The 17,656-nt window shown below is 34.0% G+C and overlaps 1 protein-coding gene across 4 annotated transcripts in view; it reads left to right on the top strand.

Annotated features, from left to right (window-relative positions):
* SLC41A2 (solute carrier family 41 member 2) overlaps nucleotides 1-17,656 on the top strand; it is a 113,162-nt gene that overhangs the window by 60,036 nt on the left and 35,470 nt on the right. For all 4 annotated transcript variants that reach the window (XM_064491675.1, XM_064491674.1, XM_031462879.2 and 1 more), the window contains exons 7-10: nucleotides 2,237-2,384; nucleotides 6,756-6,835; nucleotides 14,146-14,277; nucleotides 15,169-15,317. In XM_064491675.1, coding sequence (XP_064347745.1) covers nucleotides 2,237-2,384; nucleotides 6,756-6,835; nucleotides 14,146-14,277; nucleotides 15,169-15,317 — 509 coding nt within the window. The remainder of the gene's footprint in view (nucleotides 1-2,236; nucleotides 2,385-6,755; nucleotides 6,836-14,145; nucleotides 14,278-15,168; nucleotides 15,318-17,656) is intronic.

Here is a 17,656-nt window from a genome sequence, read left to right as displayed (position 1 = left end):
TATATACACACACACACCACTTCTTCTTAAACCAGTCATCTGTTGTTGGGCACTTGGGTTGTTTCCATGTCTTGGCTGAATAGTGCTGCTGTGAACATCGGGGTGCATATATTTTTTTCAAATTAGAGTTTTTGTCTTTTCTCAATTTATACCTAGGAATGAGATTGCTGGCTCATTTGGTTGCTCTATTTTTAGGTTTTTAAGGAACCTCTATACTGTTTTCCATAGTGGCTGCACCAATTTACATTCCCACCAACCCATGTAGGTGGGTTCCCTTTTCACTACAGTCTCTCCAGAATTTTTTATTTGTAAACTTTTTGATGATAGCACATTCTGACCTGTGTGAAGTGATACCTCATTGTTGTTTTGATTTGCATTTCTCTGATAATAAGCAATGTTGAGCATCTTTTCATGTATCTGATAGCCATCTGGATGTCTTCTTTGGAGAAATGTCTATTTAGATCTTCTGCCCATTTTCTGATTGAGTTGTTTGTTTTTTTAATATTGAGTTGTATGAGCTGTTCATATATTTTGGATATTAACCCCTTGTCAGTAGCATCATTTGCAAACCTTTCCTCCCAGTTCATAAGTTGTCTTTTTGTTTACAGTTTCCTTTTGTTGTGCAAAAGCTTATAACTTTGATTAGGTTCCATTTGTGTTTTTGTTGTTGTTGTTTTGTTTTAATTTTTGTGGGTTTTTAAATTTTTTTGCTTTTATTTCTTTTGCCTTGGGAGACTAAAAAAAATAATGCTACAATATGTGTCAGAGAATGTCTGTGTTCTCTTCTAGGAGTTTTATGATGTCATGTTTTATATTTAGGTCTTTAAAACATTTTGAGTTTATTTTTGTGTATAGTGTGAGGGAGTGGTCTAATTTCATTGATTTACATGTGTCTTCTGTCCAGCTTTCCCAACACCACTTGTTGAAAAGACATTCTTTCTCCATTGTACTTTCTTGACTCCTTTGTTATAGATTAATTGGCTGTAGGTGTGTGGGTTTATTTCTGGGCTCTCTATTCTGTTCCATTGATCCATATATTTCTTTTTGTGCCAATCATGTTGTTTTGATTACTGTAGCTTTGTAGTGTAGTCTGAAGTCTGGAAGGGTTATGCCTCCAGCTTTGTTCTTTTTCCTCAGGAACTGCTTTGGAAATTCTGGGTCTTTTGTGGTTCCACAAAAATTTTATGATTACTTGTTCTAGTTAGATAGTTAGATTAGTTATTCTGGTTAGTATTAAATCTGTAGGTTGCTTTGGGTGGTATAGCCATTTTTTGATATAGATATATATATATATTTGTATTGAAGTATAGTCAGTTTACAACATTGTGTCAATTTCTGATGCACAGTATAATGCTTCAGTCATGCATGAATATACATACATTTGTTTTCGCATTCTTTTTCACCATAAGTTACTACAGTATATTGAATATAGTTCTTTGTTCTGGTTTAGCCATTTTAACAAGATTAATTCTTCCAGTCCAAGCACATGGGGTATCTTTCCATTTCTTTGAATCATCTTCAGTTTCCTTTCTCAGTGTTTTATAGTTTTCAGTATATGTCTTTTACCTCCTTTATTCCTAAGTATTTTATTTTTTGACACAATTTCAAATGAGTTTTTTTAACTTTCTCTTTCTCATGTTTCATTGTTAGTGTAAAGAAATGCAACAGATTTCTATCTATTAATCTTGTATCCTGCTGCCTTGCTGAATTCATTTGTTAGTTCTATTTGACTTTATAGTTTGAAGTTGAGAGCACTAACTTCAGCGTCATTTACAGATGTAATTTTCTCCCAGCTCTTGCCGTTTCTTAGCCATGCTCTTAAGCTCCTAGGCCTCAGTTTCTTCATAAGACTGAAATGAGTTTCTACCTTGTACTGGTGAGGACAGTTAAATGAGATGATGAATATAAAGCATTTACCACAGTACTTGGTAAATGGTAGGAGTCAAATAATGTTAGGTTTTCTACTGTTGATATTCTTGTTGGTGACATTATTTCCCATCTGGGTCACATAGCTATTTCAATAAATGCTTGCTGAATTAAATGTATTAGTTTTCAGTTACGTTATTTAACATTTTTACCTTATCTACAGTTTTCAGTTTGTTTGAAATTTTTAGAAAATATATGGCATGAGTAACTTTGATAACATCATATCTTCTGATAAACTTTTACTTTTAATATTTACATTTGCTACATAGTTAGAAGAGAGATTGAAGTGTTTTCTCTTTTTTAATTTTAGAGACCTATTACTACATTTCTCCATTAGTTGGTGTCTTTTTCTTGGCTCTAACTCCTATCTGGATTATAATAGCTGCCAAACATCCAGCCACAAGGACAGTTCTCCACTCAGGCTGGGAGCCTGTCATAACAGCTATGGTTATAAGTAGGTTAGTATTTAAATGTGTGTGTGTGTGTTTGGATGGGGAAGGGCGAGTTTATACTATACACATGTATCTATCTATATATAAATAGACATATAGATAGATTGATATAAACAAACCAGTTGCCTGTTTTTATTTCTTAGATCCGTCATTTTAATGTGAGTTCTTTATTATCCCAGGTAGTAGGGATAGAAATTACAAGAGTTGTTGAAATCAGTAGATGTACAGAACCTCATTTGGCTACTGGTTTCAAAATTTTCCCCAACCAAATTCTTACCAGAAGGATGACTAAAATTTAGTGGTGTTTATCTTTGTGTGTATGTGTGTGTTTTAAGCTGACAATGACATTACTTATTTTGAACAGTAAGTTGCTCAGATAAGTATCAGAAAATGTTAGAAATGTACATACCATTTGACTACTCCACTTCTAGGATTCTGACAGGACTTAAAGATATAATTAAGGATATATGCAAATGATTAAGTTTTAAAGATCCTCATCACAGTGGAACTTTTAATAACAAAAAAAGAGAAAGAATACAGATATCTAGCAATCATGTATTGATCAAATGAATTATGGCATAGTCATAAAATGAAGTATTAGCCAGCTGTCAGAAATAAAATTGTAATGTTTCTATTGATGTGGAAAGATGTTCATTATAAATTGAGTGAAAGGAGAAAGCTAGAAAAGAGTATGAATTTCCTATTAAACTTGGTAGATTGACTCATGTTTGTCTTCTTACTGAAACTATTAAAATGACAGTAAAAGAATAAAAAAGCTATACAACTGCAAAAACAAAAGGGGAGCAGAGAGGACACTAGGTGAGAGATTTAATAAAATTAGTAAGATAGGAATTCGTTGGATGGTTGTTAACTGAACTAACAGAAAGAAGAAAATTTAAATCTAACTGCCTATAGGACAAGGGGGCACCCATAAGAGGCAAGCTGATTTAAGCCTTGGAAACCCCCAAAGATGGAGGAACTAGAGGCACTAAATACTTCAAAAAGCTGAAATTAAGAAGATTGGTTGTGTTAATATAAGAAGCAGTTGTTCCTAAAAGCCCTTTTCCAGCTTGAGTGCCAGGGTGCCTGCCCCCTTGCACTCTAGCAGAAGATGAGAATTAACCCTGGAGAGGCTAAATTAGCTTCTCGGTTCAGAATCACCTGCACCAGTGAGGCTGTAGATTAAGCAGTGTGAAAAACAAGGATTAAGGAAAAGTCTACATGCTGAACAGTGAATACTCTATCCTACTTCCTTTCCTTTTCTCATAGAATGCTGGCAGTCTGGCTTATACCCCCTGGTGAAAAATTAGGTCATTCCTTTCTGGGGAAACTCATCAGCACAAAAGAAAGACCTGCAGAGATTGACCCTGTGGGTCCTTTAGTGAAAGAGCTGCATGTCCTACCTGACCGTTCTTCAGTGAGGCCCACCTGCTGACAAGCTCTGCCCACATACACAGAGAGCTCCAAGTATGCTTTGCAGTTGTCCCTAAAGGAGGAGCAGGCAGTAAAGGATTGTCAGACATTTGATTATCAAGGCTTTTAACATGACAGAGACCCCCCCCCCAAAAAAAAGGTGCTCAAAAAAAGTACAGGCATAGTCCAAAAGTCTCAAAAAACTATCACCAGTATTCTTAGTGAAACTAGAGAAGCTATGGCATCTATAATATAAGAACAGAATACTCTAATAAAGAGGATTTGAAAAGCTGAAAAAGCTCTTGGGAATTTAAAAATATATAAATAGCAGAAACAAAAAAATTCAGCAGAAAAATTTTGAAGATAGGGTTGAAGAACTATCCTGGAAAGTAGAACAGAAAGCAAAGAGGTGGACAATTGGAGGCGAACCATAAGGAGAGGAAATTATCAAAGAAATAATACAAGAAAATTAACCAGAACTGAAGAATGTGTGTTTCCAGATTGAAAGGGCCTGCTGAGTACCTTGAACAGTGGATTAGAGTAGAAGGGACCCAAATCAAAGCATGCTATCATAAACCTCAGAAGCTTTCAGGAAGAAGAATCAAATTGCTTATGAAGTATTGGGAACTGGAATGATGCCCAGTTGGAACACCAAAAGTGACTCTCTCAAAATTCTGAGGGAAAATTATTTTGAACATAAAATGTAATCACTAAATCAACCAAATGTAGGCTCAAGAAGTTTTCAGACATGTGGGATCTCAAAAAATTTGCTTCCTGTATATCTTTTCATATGGAAGCTGAAAGTAGATAAGGTCTAACAAAGTGAGAAAATCATTGGGAAGGAGGGTGACACAGGAAGGAGGAAACATATTCCATGACAGCATGTGGTTCATTTTTCTGTAATGCAGATTGCATTTTCCTGGGAAATTCAGGCAACAGGATCCCCAAAAATGTTGGGACTCGATCATAGTAGGCAGACCAAGACCCATCGTGGGGAGAGTGAAGGGAAGGTGTGGAATGACAGTGGTGCATCAGGCCCAGAGAGAGGTGTCCAGGTTGGCAGGAGGACAGTGGGCTTAGGGAGGAATGTCTAGGGAAAAAAAAGTGGAACTGATCGATTACCTGATGAGCTTGACCCTATTCAGAGGCCTTCCATTAACTTTGCTACAAATTTGAGGTGAATTAGTAATAAGTACCTAAAAAAATTAAGAAAAATATAAGACAGCACAAAAAAGTACAAGTGAGGAAATCTGATCATACACTTTGTGGCTCATTTGTGAATAATGATGATGTTATAATAAAGTAAACCCTAAGTAGTTCACCAAAAAGTTATAATATAGCCAACTGGCAGGAAAGAGGGAGGAAGGGAATTGTGAAGGGACTAAGGTGGGGAGGGGAGGGTAAGAGAGACTGAATGCTCATCTGCTGCAGTGGAAGTCATTAGTAAATGTCAGAGTCAAGAAATAGCTGTATAAATCTGTTTAGCAGTAGATGATTAAATTCCAGGAGAAACAGTTAAAGAAGTTAAAAAGCATTGTGAAGAGAGAGCAGGATCCGGGGTGGGGCAGGGGACTATTTGATAAGTTTTGTGGTGCTTTCACTTTTTAAATGATGCTCATACATTTGTTTGATAAAAATATTTAATGAAAGTGAAGAATGCTTTTACAGTTTGAGTTTTTGTTTTTAAGAATATACGTGTTTAAAAATGTCTGGGAGGCTATATGTCAGTTTAACCATGGTTGATTTTTATTTTCTTTTTGTTTGTATTTTCCAGTTTTTCTATAATAGGTTTTATTACCTGAGTAATAAAAATATTTTAAAACGTATTTTAGCAAGTGTTCATGTTATATATACAACATGATCCGAGTATTTTTGGTAGGGAAATTTATTCTTTAACACATAACTAGTTTATTCTATAAAATATGTATTTTTTTTTTAATTAGGGCTTAAAATACTGAAATATTTCTAAGGGTGATTATTTTTGGACTTTATAGTATACCTTTTAATGGGAACTCCTACCATTATACCATTATTAAGCCATTCACTTATTTTATTAAAAAATTAAAATAATAAAAATATAATAATTTCCTAGTATTAACTCTCAGGTAGTGTGGTAAGATCTGATCTGATATTTGGCATCAGCCCCATTCTGTGTCAGCATATAGTTCATTCTCCTGTAATGTGGATTGCATTTTCCTAGAAGATTTAGGCAACAGGATCCCATGGAATATTGCGACTGGCAATGCTTTATAGTATGTAGACCTGGAGACTGAAGTTAACCAGTTGATAATGATCTTGGAAACAAAAACAGATCGCTCAGCTCCATTGAGATGTTGAGAGTGTATATGTTTCTACTATAGAACCGTATTTTATTTTTCCAGACCTCTGTTCTCCAATTGAGCTCTTTCTATGGCTACAACTGATTATTTTAATTTACCAGTGATAAGACACATCCTAACTGTATCTAGTTTTAACATGATAAAAATTATCCTTTTAATGGCTTGTATACTTGAAGTATGAAAAGATACTCTCTTTAAAACTATCTTTTAGTTGTAAGAGTAATAAATGAACATGGCTTTTAAAAATTAATAAGTATAGAAAGATATTAAATGACCATGAGTCCCTTGTCAGTCTCACCCCCTAGAGATTGACATACTTAATTTCTTATATGTCCTTCCAGACATTTTAATGCACTTAAAGTTTATGCTTTTTTCTTTTTTGCATGTAACATATCTTGGAGACAAGAAAGCCCTAAAATGTGGGACCACAGCTTATGCCATGTTTTATTTTCAACATTTTGCTGTTGACATTGATTTTTGCTTTGAATATTTTTTCTTTTTATTCTGTTTTTTAATGTCTAAATATTTTATTTGTAAAAGTAAGGGTGTTTGTATATAAAGAACAGCTTCAAATTAGCACATTTCATTTCCTTTTCCTTAAATTGTATGTTTTTATATCTTTCAGCATTGGGGGCCTTATTCTGGACACAACTGTATCTGATCCAAACTTGGTTGGGATTGTTGTTTACACACCAGTTATTAATGGTAAGAATTAGATATACTGTTTCATAACGATACCGTATCTCTCTGTATTCTTAGGTACTAACAGGTATCTTTGGGTTCAGATTTTAAAAGGTCTGTCTTCCCATCCCGTCCATTTTATTTTCGATCCTAGGTTGTTACTGCTGGTGGAAGGTACCTTCCCTGTTCTCTGTGTGCAGAACACATTTTTTTTTTTTAAAAACAACTGTTTTTTAATCTTACCACTATTTGTTTGAGAGTCAGACATACCTGATTTTTAAGGTTTGTATGGCAAAATGGGATATTTCAATTCTGTATTACTGTTTATTTTGGGCTTATCTGCTGCCTTGTATTGTTTTGTCGCTGCCCTTGTCGATTTTGATGGGTAAATTATTAGGGTTAGCTAGGATTAAGCATTGCTAGTGTCATTTCAGTCCATTAAAATCTATCATACCTCTGCTGATCCCTTTCAAATCTGCCTTAAATTTTCTCTTATCTATAAAATGGAAATTACAATACTTAAATTCACAGGGATTTTTTTGTACAGATTCCATTTAAGAAGATAATTTTAGTCTAGTCCTACTGGCTTTTGGGCTGGCTGTCATTAAATTGGATTTCAGTATAGCCCAAGCCTATATACTTTAAAAAATAATTCTACCTGGGGAAATATACATCACAGGATATACTACACATTTAATATAAATTACTTTTATGTATTTATGTATAAGAAAATATATGAAAGCAAGTTCTCCAAATCTAATTTCACACCTAAAAATCTTTACTGAACATTTTAATCTTGGGGTAACTGAACAAATTTCCCCCAGAGATGCCCTTCCTGGTTTTCCTGGTACCAACATTCTGCCCATCACCTGCCTTTAAAATCATGGAACCATTTAATTCAACCCGGCCCTTCATCCTCTTTGAATAGATGATGGCCAAACCTTGTCTCTTTGTGCTTTAACAGAATTCACTTGTTCATTTACTTATATAACAAGCATGTCTTACCGTTGTTTTCTACTAATGTCTCACTCCAGCCATCATTCAAGTAATAAAGTAGACTTCCTGATTCGCTCACCAAGGTGAGAGAGATGTTGATACATTTATTGGCAGGGAGGCAAAGGAGTAATAGAAAAGGAAGGATTAAGGATGCATGAGCAATGGTAAATAATGAAGGAGTAAGGTCCACAAAATGATGGGCTACAAAGTAGCCTTAGAAAGAAAGGATACCCCTTACTTCGATGGAGTAATAAAAGGAGTCCTGAAGAGAGACTAAGGTGAAGGGCCTTACTTACAGTGACATTCTCAGTTGTCCCAAGAAGGTAGATAGATTCATTTCTCTAGGGCAGTATTTGCCAAACTGTTTCATGTCATGGCACACGCAGAAAATTATAATATTTGGATGGCACATGGGGGTGAAGAAGGAGGAGAACACTTGTTACCAGAAGCAACCCCTTGAGTGCCGCAGCTGCCTCAGACCTATCCTACCCATGTGGAGCTTAGGAGAACAGTACCTAGACACACCTGTAACCTGTTTAAGACATTCTAGTTTGGGAAGTTCCTTTCTAGGCAGCGTTTCTCAGCCTTTTTTCATTGTTGCCCTCTGGAGCCACTTTAAACCTTTTTTTCCCCCTAAATGTGCCCATCCATGAAATTTTAATATCACAGATCCATTTCTGTACTATATGTATATCTGTGCTTTATAAATAAGATATTGAATATAGTTGCCTGTGCTAGACAGTAGGACTTTGCTGTTTATCTACTATTTTTATTTAAAAAATTTTCATTGAAGTATAGTCTGTTTGCAATGTTTTGTTAATTTCTGGTGTACAGCATAATGTTTCATTTATAAATATATATGTATTCCTTTCATATTCTTTTTCATTATAGATTATTACAAGATATTGAATACAGTTCCCTGTACTATATAGTAGAACCTTACTGTTTATCTGTTTTATACATAGGAGTGTGTATCTGCTAATCCCAAACTCCTAATTTATCCCTCCCCACTTCTTTCCCCTTTGGTAGCCGTTAAGTTTGTTTTCTATGTCTATTTCTACTACCCTTTGCATTTCTTGAAACTAAAAGAGCAATACCTGTATGTGAGTTCTGATAAGGAGTCATGAAAGGAGGAGAAGTGAAGGTGCCTAAAATATGTAGGTACATATGGAAGATACGAGATCTGTTGTGCTGTTGATTACAAGGGTTTACTTTTTAATGAAATGAACTTTCACTTCAGGTCCCCTTGGGACAGTCCAAAAGAATCATTGACATAGTTTGAAATATATTCTATGCTGTGAGTGTTAAATATTTCCTGGAAACATATTTCTAAATTTAATAAAATGTGAGGTTGGATTTTAAAGTAGTCCTTAGATGAACCTTCTGAATTTATTCATACTATCAAACCTTATGTTACCATTCTAGCAATAAAGTACTTAAAAATTAGTTCTTGTGGACACCGAAGCCTCTCACTAATTATTTAATATGTTGGAAGTCTGCTTTTATTAATGTTATTAATTTATGTGACAATCTTTAGATGTTCTCCACTAGCTTTAGTAGTATAATTAGTCTGTGAGGAATTTAAGTAATTTAAAAGAAATGCTGATAGCCCAGCTCTTAGTAGAAGTATAGTGTACGTCATGATAACAAGAAAGCATTTTTGGCATTAAGGAAAGCCAATTATTCCAAGGTAATAATTCTGCTGTAGTTTAAAAATATAATCAGGGATCATGATGAGCTCATAATGGGGTTTTAATTCCATGGGAGGCTAAAACTTTAATAAGCTTCCACACTATGTTAGTTATTTTGTCTTCCATATGATGCCTTTAATCTACCAGAAACTGATTTTTGTGTAGAGTATGAACAGGAGTCCAATTTCATGACTTTTTTGGCATATTAATAACTAGTTATCTTGGCACTATTTATTGAAAAGTCTGTAGCACTCTTAATGATCTGCAGCACCTCCTCTGTGTGTTTTATGCGTGTTTGTGTGTGTGTGTGTTTGTGTGTATGTCTGTGTGTGGTTATCAGAAGTTCCTCTCCATTAGAGATTTTAATAATAAATAGTAAAATGCTGAATTTTATTAATTTTTCTGCATTTACTTTTATTTTTATACATTTTTAATATAATTATATTTTCCCTCCATTTATTTGTTAATACACTGTATTACATTATTTTCAAATATTAAATCAGCCTTACATTCCTAGGATAAATCCAGTTTTGTGATATATTATGCATTTAACATTTTGCTGGATTTAGTTTGCCAACAGTTAGTTTGATATCTTTTTATGTGTGTTTTTATTCATAAGATGGGCCTATAATTTTCCTTTTTCATATTGCTCTTGTTGGATTTTGAACTCAGTTATGCTAGTTTCATTATGTGAGTTAGATATACTACTCATTTTACACTGTAAAATAGTATGTGTAAGATTTTGCTGTTTTTATTATTATCTGTTGCTTAAATATTTAGTGGAACTCACTTAAAAAAAAACAATAAAGCAAACATCTTATGTGGGCTTGGAGGTTTTTTGAGGAAGATTTAAAATTTTAGATTCAATTTCTTTAATCATTACAGAATGATTCAAGTTTTCTATTTCTTCTTGAGTTACTTTTGTTGTTGTGTATATTTTAGGATATTTTCCCATTTGAATTTTTAAGTTTATTGGCATAAAGGTGTTCATATTGTTATTTTAGAAATATTGACAGCAGTTAGAATTATGACTTCCTTTTTTTCCCTGTTGTTTGTGCTTCCTCTTTTTTCTTTTCAAATAACCGGTATTTAACTTTTTTGACTTTCTTAATTTTTTCTCTTTTCATTATTTTTCTTCTTCAAGTTTGTGTTAATAGTTCTGTCTTTTCCAGCTTCTTGAGATAGATGCTTAGGTCCGTAAGCTTTTTAGTGTATGCATTTAATAAGGTAAGTGTGCCTCTTAGTACTGCTTTAGCTACATCCTACATGCTTTTGTATGTAATACTTAATTTCCATTCAAATACAAATGGTTTTTAATTTGTAATCATGATTTCTTCTTTAATTTACAAGTTATTTGGAGATGTGTTTTCTCGGTTTCCATAGAGTGAAGGCATCAGGCCCTGAAGTTTTCTTTGTGGACAACTTTTTAGCTATGAATTCATTTTCTTTAATACAGGGTTTTTCAGCTTGACACTATTGGCATTTGAAACCAGATAATTTCTTATTATGGGGGAAGCATCCTGTGCATTGTAGGATGTCTAGCAACATCTCAGACCTCTGCCCACTAGATCCCAGTAGCACCTCCCAAATTATGATAACCAAAAATGTCTCCAGATATTGCCAGATCTCTCTTTTTTTAATTGGGGGTTGGTTCTTGGTGGCAGAATTACCCCCAGCTGAGAACTACTGCTTTATAGAGATAAGGCTATTCATATTACTGTTTCTTGTCAAGTGAGTTTCTGTAGTTTGTGGTTTTCAAGGAATTTTTAAATTTCATCTAAGCTCTCATTTTCTGGCATAACCATATTATTCATTTAATGCCTGCATAGTCTGTAATGGTGACCCCTCTTTCATTCTTACTATTGAAATTTGTATCTTTTATTCTTGATCTATTCAAAGAACCAGCTTTTGGTTTCATTTCTTTATTCTCTGTTGTTTTTGTTTTCTATTTCATTGATTTGTGCTCTTAAACTTATTATTCCTTCTTTATACTTTCTTTCAGCTTAATTTTTTCTTTTTTTATGTTCTTAAGATTGGAATCTGGGATTATTGATAAAAGATCATTCTTCTTTTCTGACATAAGATTTAATGCTGTGAATTTCTAAGTATGCTTTGTGTGTCTCCCACAAATCTCAATATGTTGTGTTTTCATTTTCATTAAATCCAGAATATTTAAAAATTTCCATTGTGATTTCTTCTTTGACCTGTGGGTTACTTAGAAGTGTATTATTTACTTTCCAATATTTGGGGGAATTCTTAGATATCTATCTGTTCTGGCCAGAAAACATACTTTATGTGTTCCAGTTATTTCATATTTGTTGAGACTTATTTTATGGCTCATGATATGGTCTATCTTTGTGAATGTTTCATGTGTTTACTTGTAAAGAATATATATTCTGTTATTGTTGGGTGGTGTGTTCTATAAATGTCCTTTAGATCAAACTCATTGATAATATTGTTTCAAACATCTATGTAGTTTTGATTTTTTTAATCTGTGTATTGTAGTTAATGAGAGAGGAGTGATAAAGCTCCAAATATAAACAAGAACTTGTCTGAGTTATTTTTTTTTTCAGTTTTATCAGTTCTTCCTTTATCTATTCTGAAGATCTTGCATCTGCATTTAAAATTGTTATGTCTTTTTCATGAGTTGACCTCCTCAACCATTATTCAGTGTTCATTTTTATCCCTGGTAGTATTCCCGGTCACAAAGTCTTCTTTTTTCCTTGCTCAAATTGCTATAACCACTCTAGATTTCTTTTTACTTGTGCTTGTATACTATATTTTTCCATACCTTTAATTTTAATCTATATCCCCATATTTTTTAAACATTTTTTTGTTTTATAATCATTTTACAATGTTGTGTCAAATTCCAGTGTTCAGCACAATTTTTCAGTCATACATGGACAAACACACACTCATTGTCACATTTTTTTTCTCTGTGAGCTACCATAAGATTTTGTGTATATTTCCCTGTGCTATATGGTATAATCTTGTTTATCTATTCTACAATTTTGAAATCCCAGTCTGTCCCTTCCCACCCTCCACCCCCCTGGCAACCACAAGTCTGTATTCTATGTCTATGAGTCTAAGAACGCACGTTGTACATCTTTTCCACTAGATCCTTTAACGTATTAACCACAGTTATTTTAACATCTTTGTCAGATAGTTTCAACACCTTAGTCATCTCTGGGTCTGGTTCTTTTGGCTTCTTAACTCCTGACAATAGTCTGTTTTCTTTATTGCTTTTTACTGTCTCAAATTTTTATCGAATACTGGGCAATGTGTATAAAAGAACATTGGCAACTGAGACAAATATTATCTGTGCCTAAAAAAGGTAGACTTTTTCTTCTGTTAGTTCGTTTCCATAGAGGACTGAGTCAGTCTCATCAGCAGTTGAGCTGGGTTTGTTTTTTTGTGGTAATTATAGTTACCTTCAGTGCATCACTGACTTCAAATTTCTTTATTGATGAGCTCCTGCTCCTTACACCTAGTGTGAAACGTGGAGTTCTATATGCCTGCAGCATGGAAGGCTTAACTGTTTGTGCTTTTGCTCCTCTGCTCATGGTCGACTGCTGATGCTTGCTACATGATGCAAGGCATGGATGGAGTTTGGGATTCTCTTGTACTATTACCATTCTTAGGCAGTCCCTATACACTTGGTCCACAGAGGTAAGGCTTTCTTAGTGTTTCTTTCCCTCCCCTTTTGGCTGTCACTCTGCTAGATTGGTCTTGGCAGGAAGACTTTCTTTTGAGCAGGAAGACAGCTTTTGCTTCTGCTCTTCCTCCAGTGGCAGCTGATCTTTGCCTGGGATCAGACAGCTGGGGTGTTTTCTTCACCACCTCAAGCATAGTTTGTTTCATGTGAGAGAGAGATTCAGAAATGGATGTGCTCTCTTGCTGTGTGCCATCAAGGTTGGCTATGTCAAGTATTCTGCCCTATCTCAATCTGTCTCACAAACACCCAGAGATAGCAAGCAGGTGAACATGGACTCCCCTTGTAAGTAGGGTCCCCAGGTATTCTCAATGGTTCAGTTAGCCCACACTTAGTATTTAAGGATTTGAAATTTTCAGTTGTTTTCTTCCTACTTGATTTTATGGCTACTACATCCTCCTCCTATACTCTGTCAAAGGAGAAAGAGTTTGGGTGTCCTAACTCACCTTTGGGGCGCTTACTGCCCTTTGCGAACTCACCTTTCTCAGAGTGTATGAGAGGATAATCTAGGTTAAAAGATTACTTTCTTGAGTATTTCTTTCAGTGTCTCATACCAGTTTCTTTAGTAACCTGAGAAGACAAAAATCAAACCTTGTCTATTTGGATAAATCTAGCTCATTTTCCCTCTCATTAAGATGATGAACGTGAAACATCATATAACCTAGTTTTATATTTTAGTTGTAATAGTAATTTTTTTTAATTACTTACTCTGCTTTCAGACCAGTTAGATTTGAAAAATAATGAATGAGTCTTTCACAACAATGATTTTATGCCTTTGGAATATCTACCTCAACATTAAATAAGTCAACATTTCAGAAGAATTCTGTTTTGCTTTATTGGCCCACGATGTGACATAATTGGATTATATTTACTTGACTTTATGCAAGTTATTTAAAATAAGAAGATAGCTACATTGTTTTTCTTTATGTTTCCAGGTATTGGTGGTAATTTGGTGGCCATTCAGGCTAGCAGGATTTCTACCTACCTCCATTTACACAGCATTCCAGGAGAACTGCCTGATGAACCCAAAGGTTGTTACTACCCATTTAGAACTTTTTTTGGTCCAGGTAGGTGCTCGTGGGTGAACTCTTATGAGTATAGGCAGGCAGCCTTTGTTGAATACATGTTTTGTGAATGTTGCACAGGTTTCCATTTCTGAGAGCTAAGTAGATTTTAAATAGATTTTGTTCACTAAATCTCAGTGAACAACAACAAAAAAAAGAATTTGTATCAATTTTGTAGTTGCTGAGGAACTTTGCATCATTTTTGTCTTTTATCTTTCTCTGGGATATCTTGTTTATGAGTCAAGAAAGAGGGGCCTTGTACATATAAGAAAGCATTGCGAGGTGATTTAAGGAGACAGATATACTGTCTTTTGTATGTTAATCCTTTTGGCCTTTCCAAGTGTAGGCATTTGATCCCAAACAGAATGAGAGAGGATAACCTCAGTTACAAGGAACATTGCATTGTTTATGTCCCAGACATAGAATGCCCAGAAAACTAAACAATTTTAAACCTCACAATTTTTGACAACTTTTTTCTCTGATGAAAGTAAATGTAATTATTGACTTTTGAATAAGGATCAGAAATACCCAGTCTTGTAATAGCAATGAAAGAATCCTAAAGGAAAAATAAAATTAAACATTTCAGTACTTTAGGAACTTTATATTTTTTCTTTTGTCTTCTCTCTGTTTTTATAATAGATATTATAGTTTGACCAAAGGTCTTCAGAGCAAGGTTTCAGCAACCATCTTTCATTTAATAAGTAGGTAACATATAGGAAGAATTTCTAAAAGTTAAGTGAATTGTAAATAGTTAAAATTTATTTTAAGCAATTGACATTTATATGATTCTATACAATATAGTAACTAGAAGTAATCCTCAAATTTTAACAACCGCGACCTTTTATTCACCAAAATATGATTTTGTTTTAACAACTTTTACATTTTATGTTACAGGAGTAAATAATAAGTCAGCTCAAGTTCTGCTGCTGTTAGTGATACCTGGACATTTAATTTTCCTCTACACTATTCATTTGATGAAAAGTGGTCACACTTCTTTAACTGTAATCTTCGTAGTGGTATACTTAATTGCTGCTGTGTTACAGGTAAGAGTTAAAACCTCTTGCAATCTCTTTTATGCTCAAGTTGAAGTAAAAGAAATACTTTAGCGTTTCAAACCTCAGCTGAATGCCTTCGTGTATTGACTTGATATTCTTAAAACTAGTAACTCAGGACCACTTTTAATTTGATCAATGGAACCTTTGAATTTCCTGTGTCCTGGATTCTGCGTCTTCCTTTTTGTTCTCTTGTTTTGTATGAACACATTTTCAGATAAATTCCTGAGAAAGAGTGCTACATAAGGAAAAATTTTTTGAGTCTTTGCATGTTGTAAAATGGTTTTTCATGAATTGGTTGCCTGGATATAGAATTCTGTTTCTTTAGAAGTTTGAAGGCATTGCTTCCTTGCTTTTTAACTTCTCCTATTACCATGAAAAATAGCAACACATGCCATTCTCACTGCTGATCTCATTGTACAAAACTACTTTTATATTTCTAGAAGCTTGCAAGGTCTTCTCCTTTTCCCTGTTGTTGTTAAATTTCTTCTGGTATATATCTGTAAATCCGAAAATAATATGCCTGAATTTCTAGTTCATGGTTAATCTCCTTTAGACTCTTGCTAATGAAAATCGAGGATTTGGGTGCTCTTATAATGACCGGTCTTTCCCATATGGTTATATCACAGTTTTTGGTTTCATTAGTAGTCAGTGTTTCTATCATTAGGTCTATCTAAACATTGTTTACTATAGAGCCAGATAATGTACCTTCTTTCTTTTTGTGTATTTTATTTTTCTTAAGGTTAATAATCACATCTTTTTTCATTTGCATCATTTTCCATAAACCCATTTTTAATTTTTTCCAACTGTTCAACTTTATTTTGGCTTCTTGGCCATGGGTTCTTGCTAAGCTCTGTAGGATTTGGTACCTCCTACAGTGAGAAATCCTAACTTAAGAGATGCATTCAAATAATTTTTTGAAGAGATAACATTTGCATTTGGCCTTCAAGCAGTTTGTAGGAGTGAGTCTGGAGGGTAAGTATGGGGAATTATGCCAGTCAAAAGAAACTGCATTGATAATAATGATGTTAATGACATTAACTGACATTTAATGTGTTTCCTATACAACCAGTGTTGTTCTTAGTGCTTTACATGCACAGATTCAGTTAATTCTCACACTCTATGAGATTTGTCCTTTTGATATAAATCAGTGATTTTTAAACTGAAGTACATACAGAACCGTGCCTTGTGCACAGAAAGAAAAGATTTTAAACTTTTATATGTTAACCTTATTTGTTTAAAATGTCTATTTTCTTCTATTTTTAAGATCGCTTTCCAGTAAACATAATCTATTAGCACAATGTTAAGTAAGCATGCTCATTTACATTGGAAGGGCTGCATAGTCTAAAGCTTTTGGAGATTACTGAATTTTTAAAGCACAGAGTGTATGCCAGAAAGAGAAAGTAATTCATACAGAGGATCTAACAAGAGAAGAAAAGTAGATGAGATAGGGTTGAGAAAGTAGATTAGGGCTGATGTAGAAAGGCCTTAAATCCAGATAAGGGAGACAAGAATCTACTCATAAAATAACGAAAACCCTGTGAGTTAATTGATATTTGTAACTTTTCTCTAATGCTTGAGATTTTATTAAAAGTTACCTACTAAATCATTCATTCATTCATTTTTTCATTCAGTAAACCATCATTCTACTTGATGCACGGTGGGTTTTAAATCCCAGGATGAATAAATTCAGACGTTATCCTCAAGGACTCATAGTCTGGAGGGAAGACTACTACATGAACAAATAACTGTATTATAATGTAACATAATATTAATGCTGGGAATAGGTACGCATAATTTGCTGTCAGGGCTTGGAAGAAAAAGCAGTTGATTCTACCTGGGGAGTAATATTTTTCTGCTGTTCATTAGGGACGAAGTTATTTCAAATACCCTTTTTTACTACTGGCTATCTTTATTGCTGTATGTGATACGGTCATTTATTATAATTTATGTTCTCCATATGTGTAAGTATTATGAAAAAGATGCATTCCTTAATCCCATGGGCAATATTTAAGAAACTGTTCTTTGGTCTTTTAATAAACACACCACTTTTAGAGCAAATTCCTATTTGTAACTTTACCTCTTCACCTCATGGATTGATTTGACATTTATGTTTATGGTTCTGTGCCAGTATACGATCATGTATCATTTCACTTAAGTTAGTGAAGGATATAAGAAATTTTTCTGAATTTATAAAAATACTAGATTTCAACCTATGCTCACAGTATACCTAGATGTCTTTTTTTAAACCTCTGACCTAAATTCTGACCAGTGAAGTTTGAAAAACTGAGTTGAGGAAAGAATATTAATATCTCTGTGTCTCAGTTACC

This window comes from Camelus dromedarius, chromosome 11 (assembly GCF_036321535.1).
Source record: "Camelus dromedarius isolate mCamDro1 chromosome 11, mCamDro1.pat, whole genome shotgun sequence".
NCBI classification, from domain to species: Eukaryota; Metazoa; Chordata; class Mammalia; order Artiodactyla; family Camelidae; genus Camelus; species Camelus dromedarius.
Note: the sequence above shows the minus strand (reverse complement) of the source record. Positions and strands in the feature narration are given on the sequence as shown.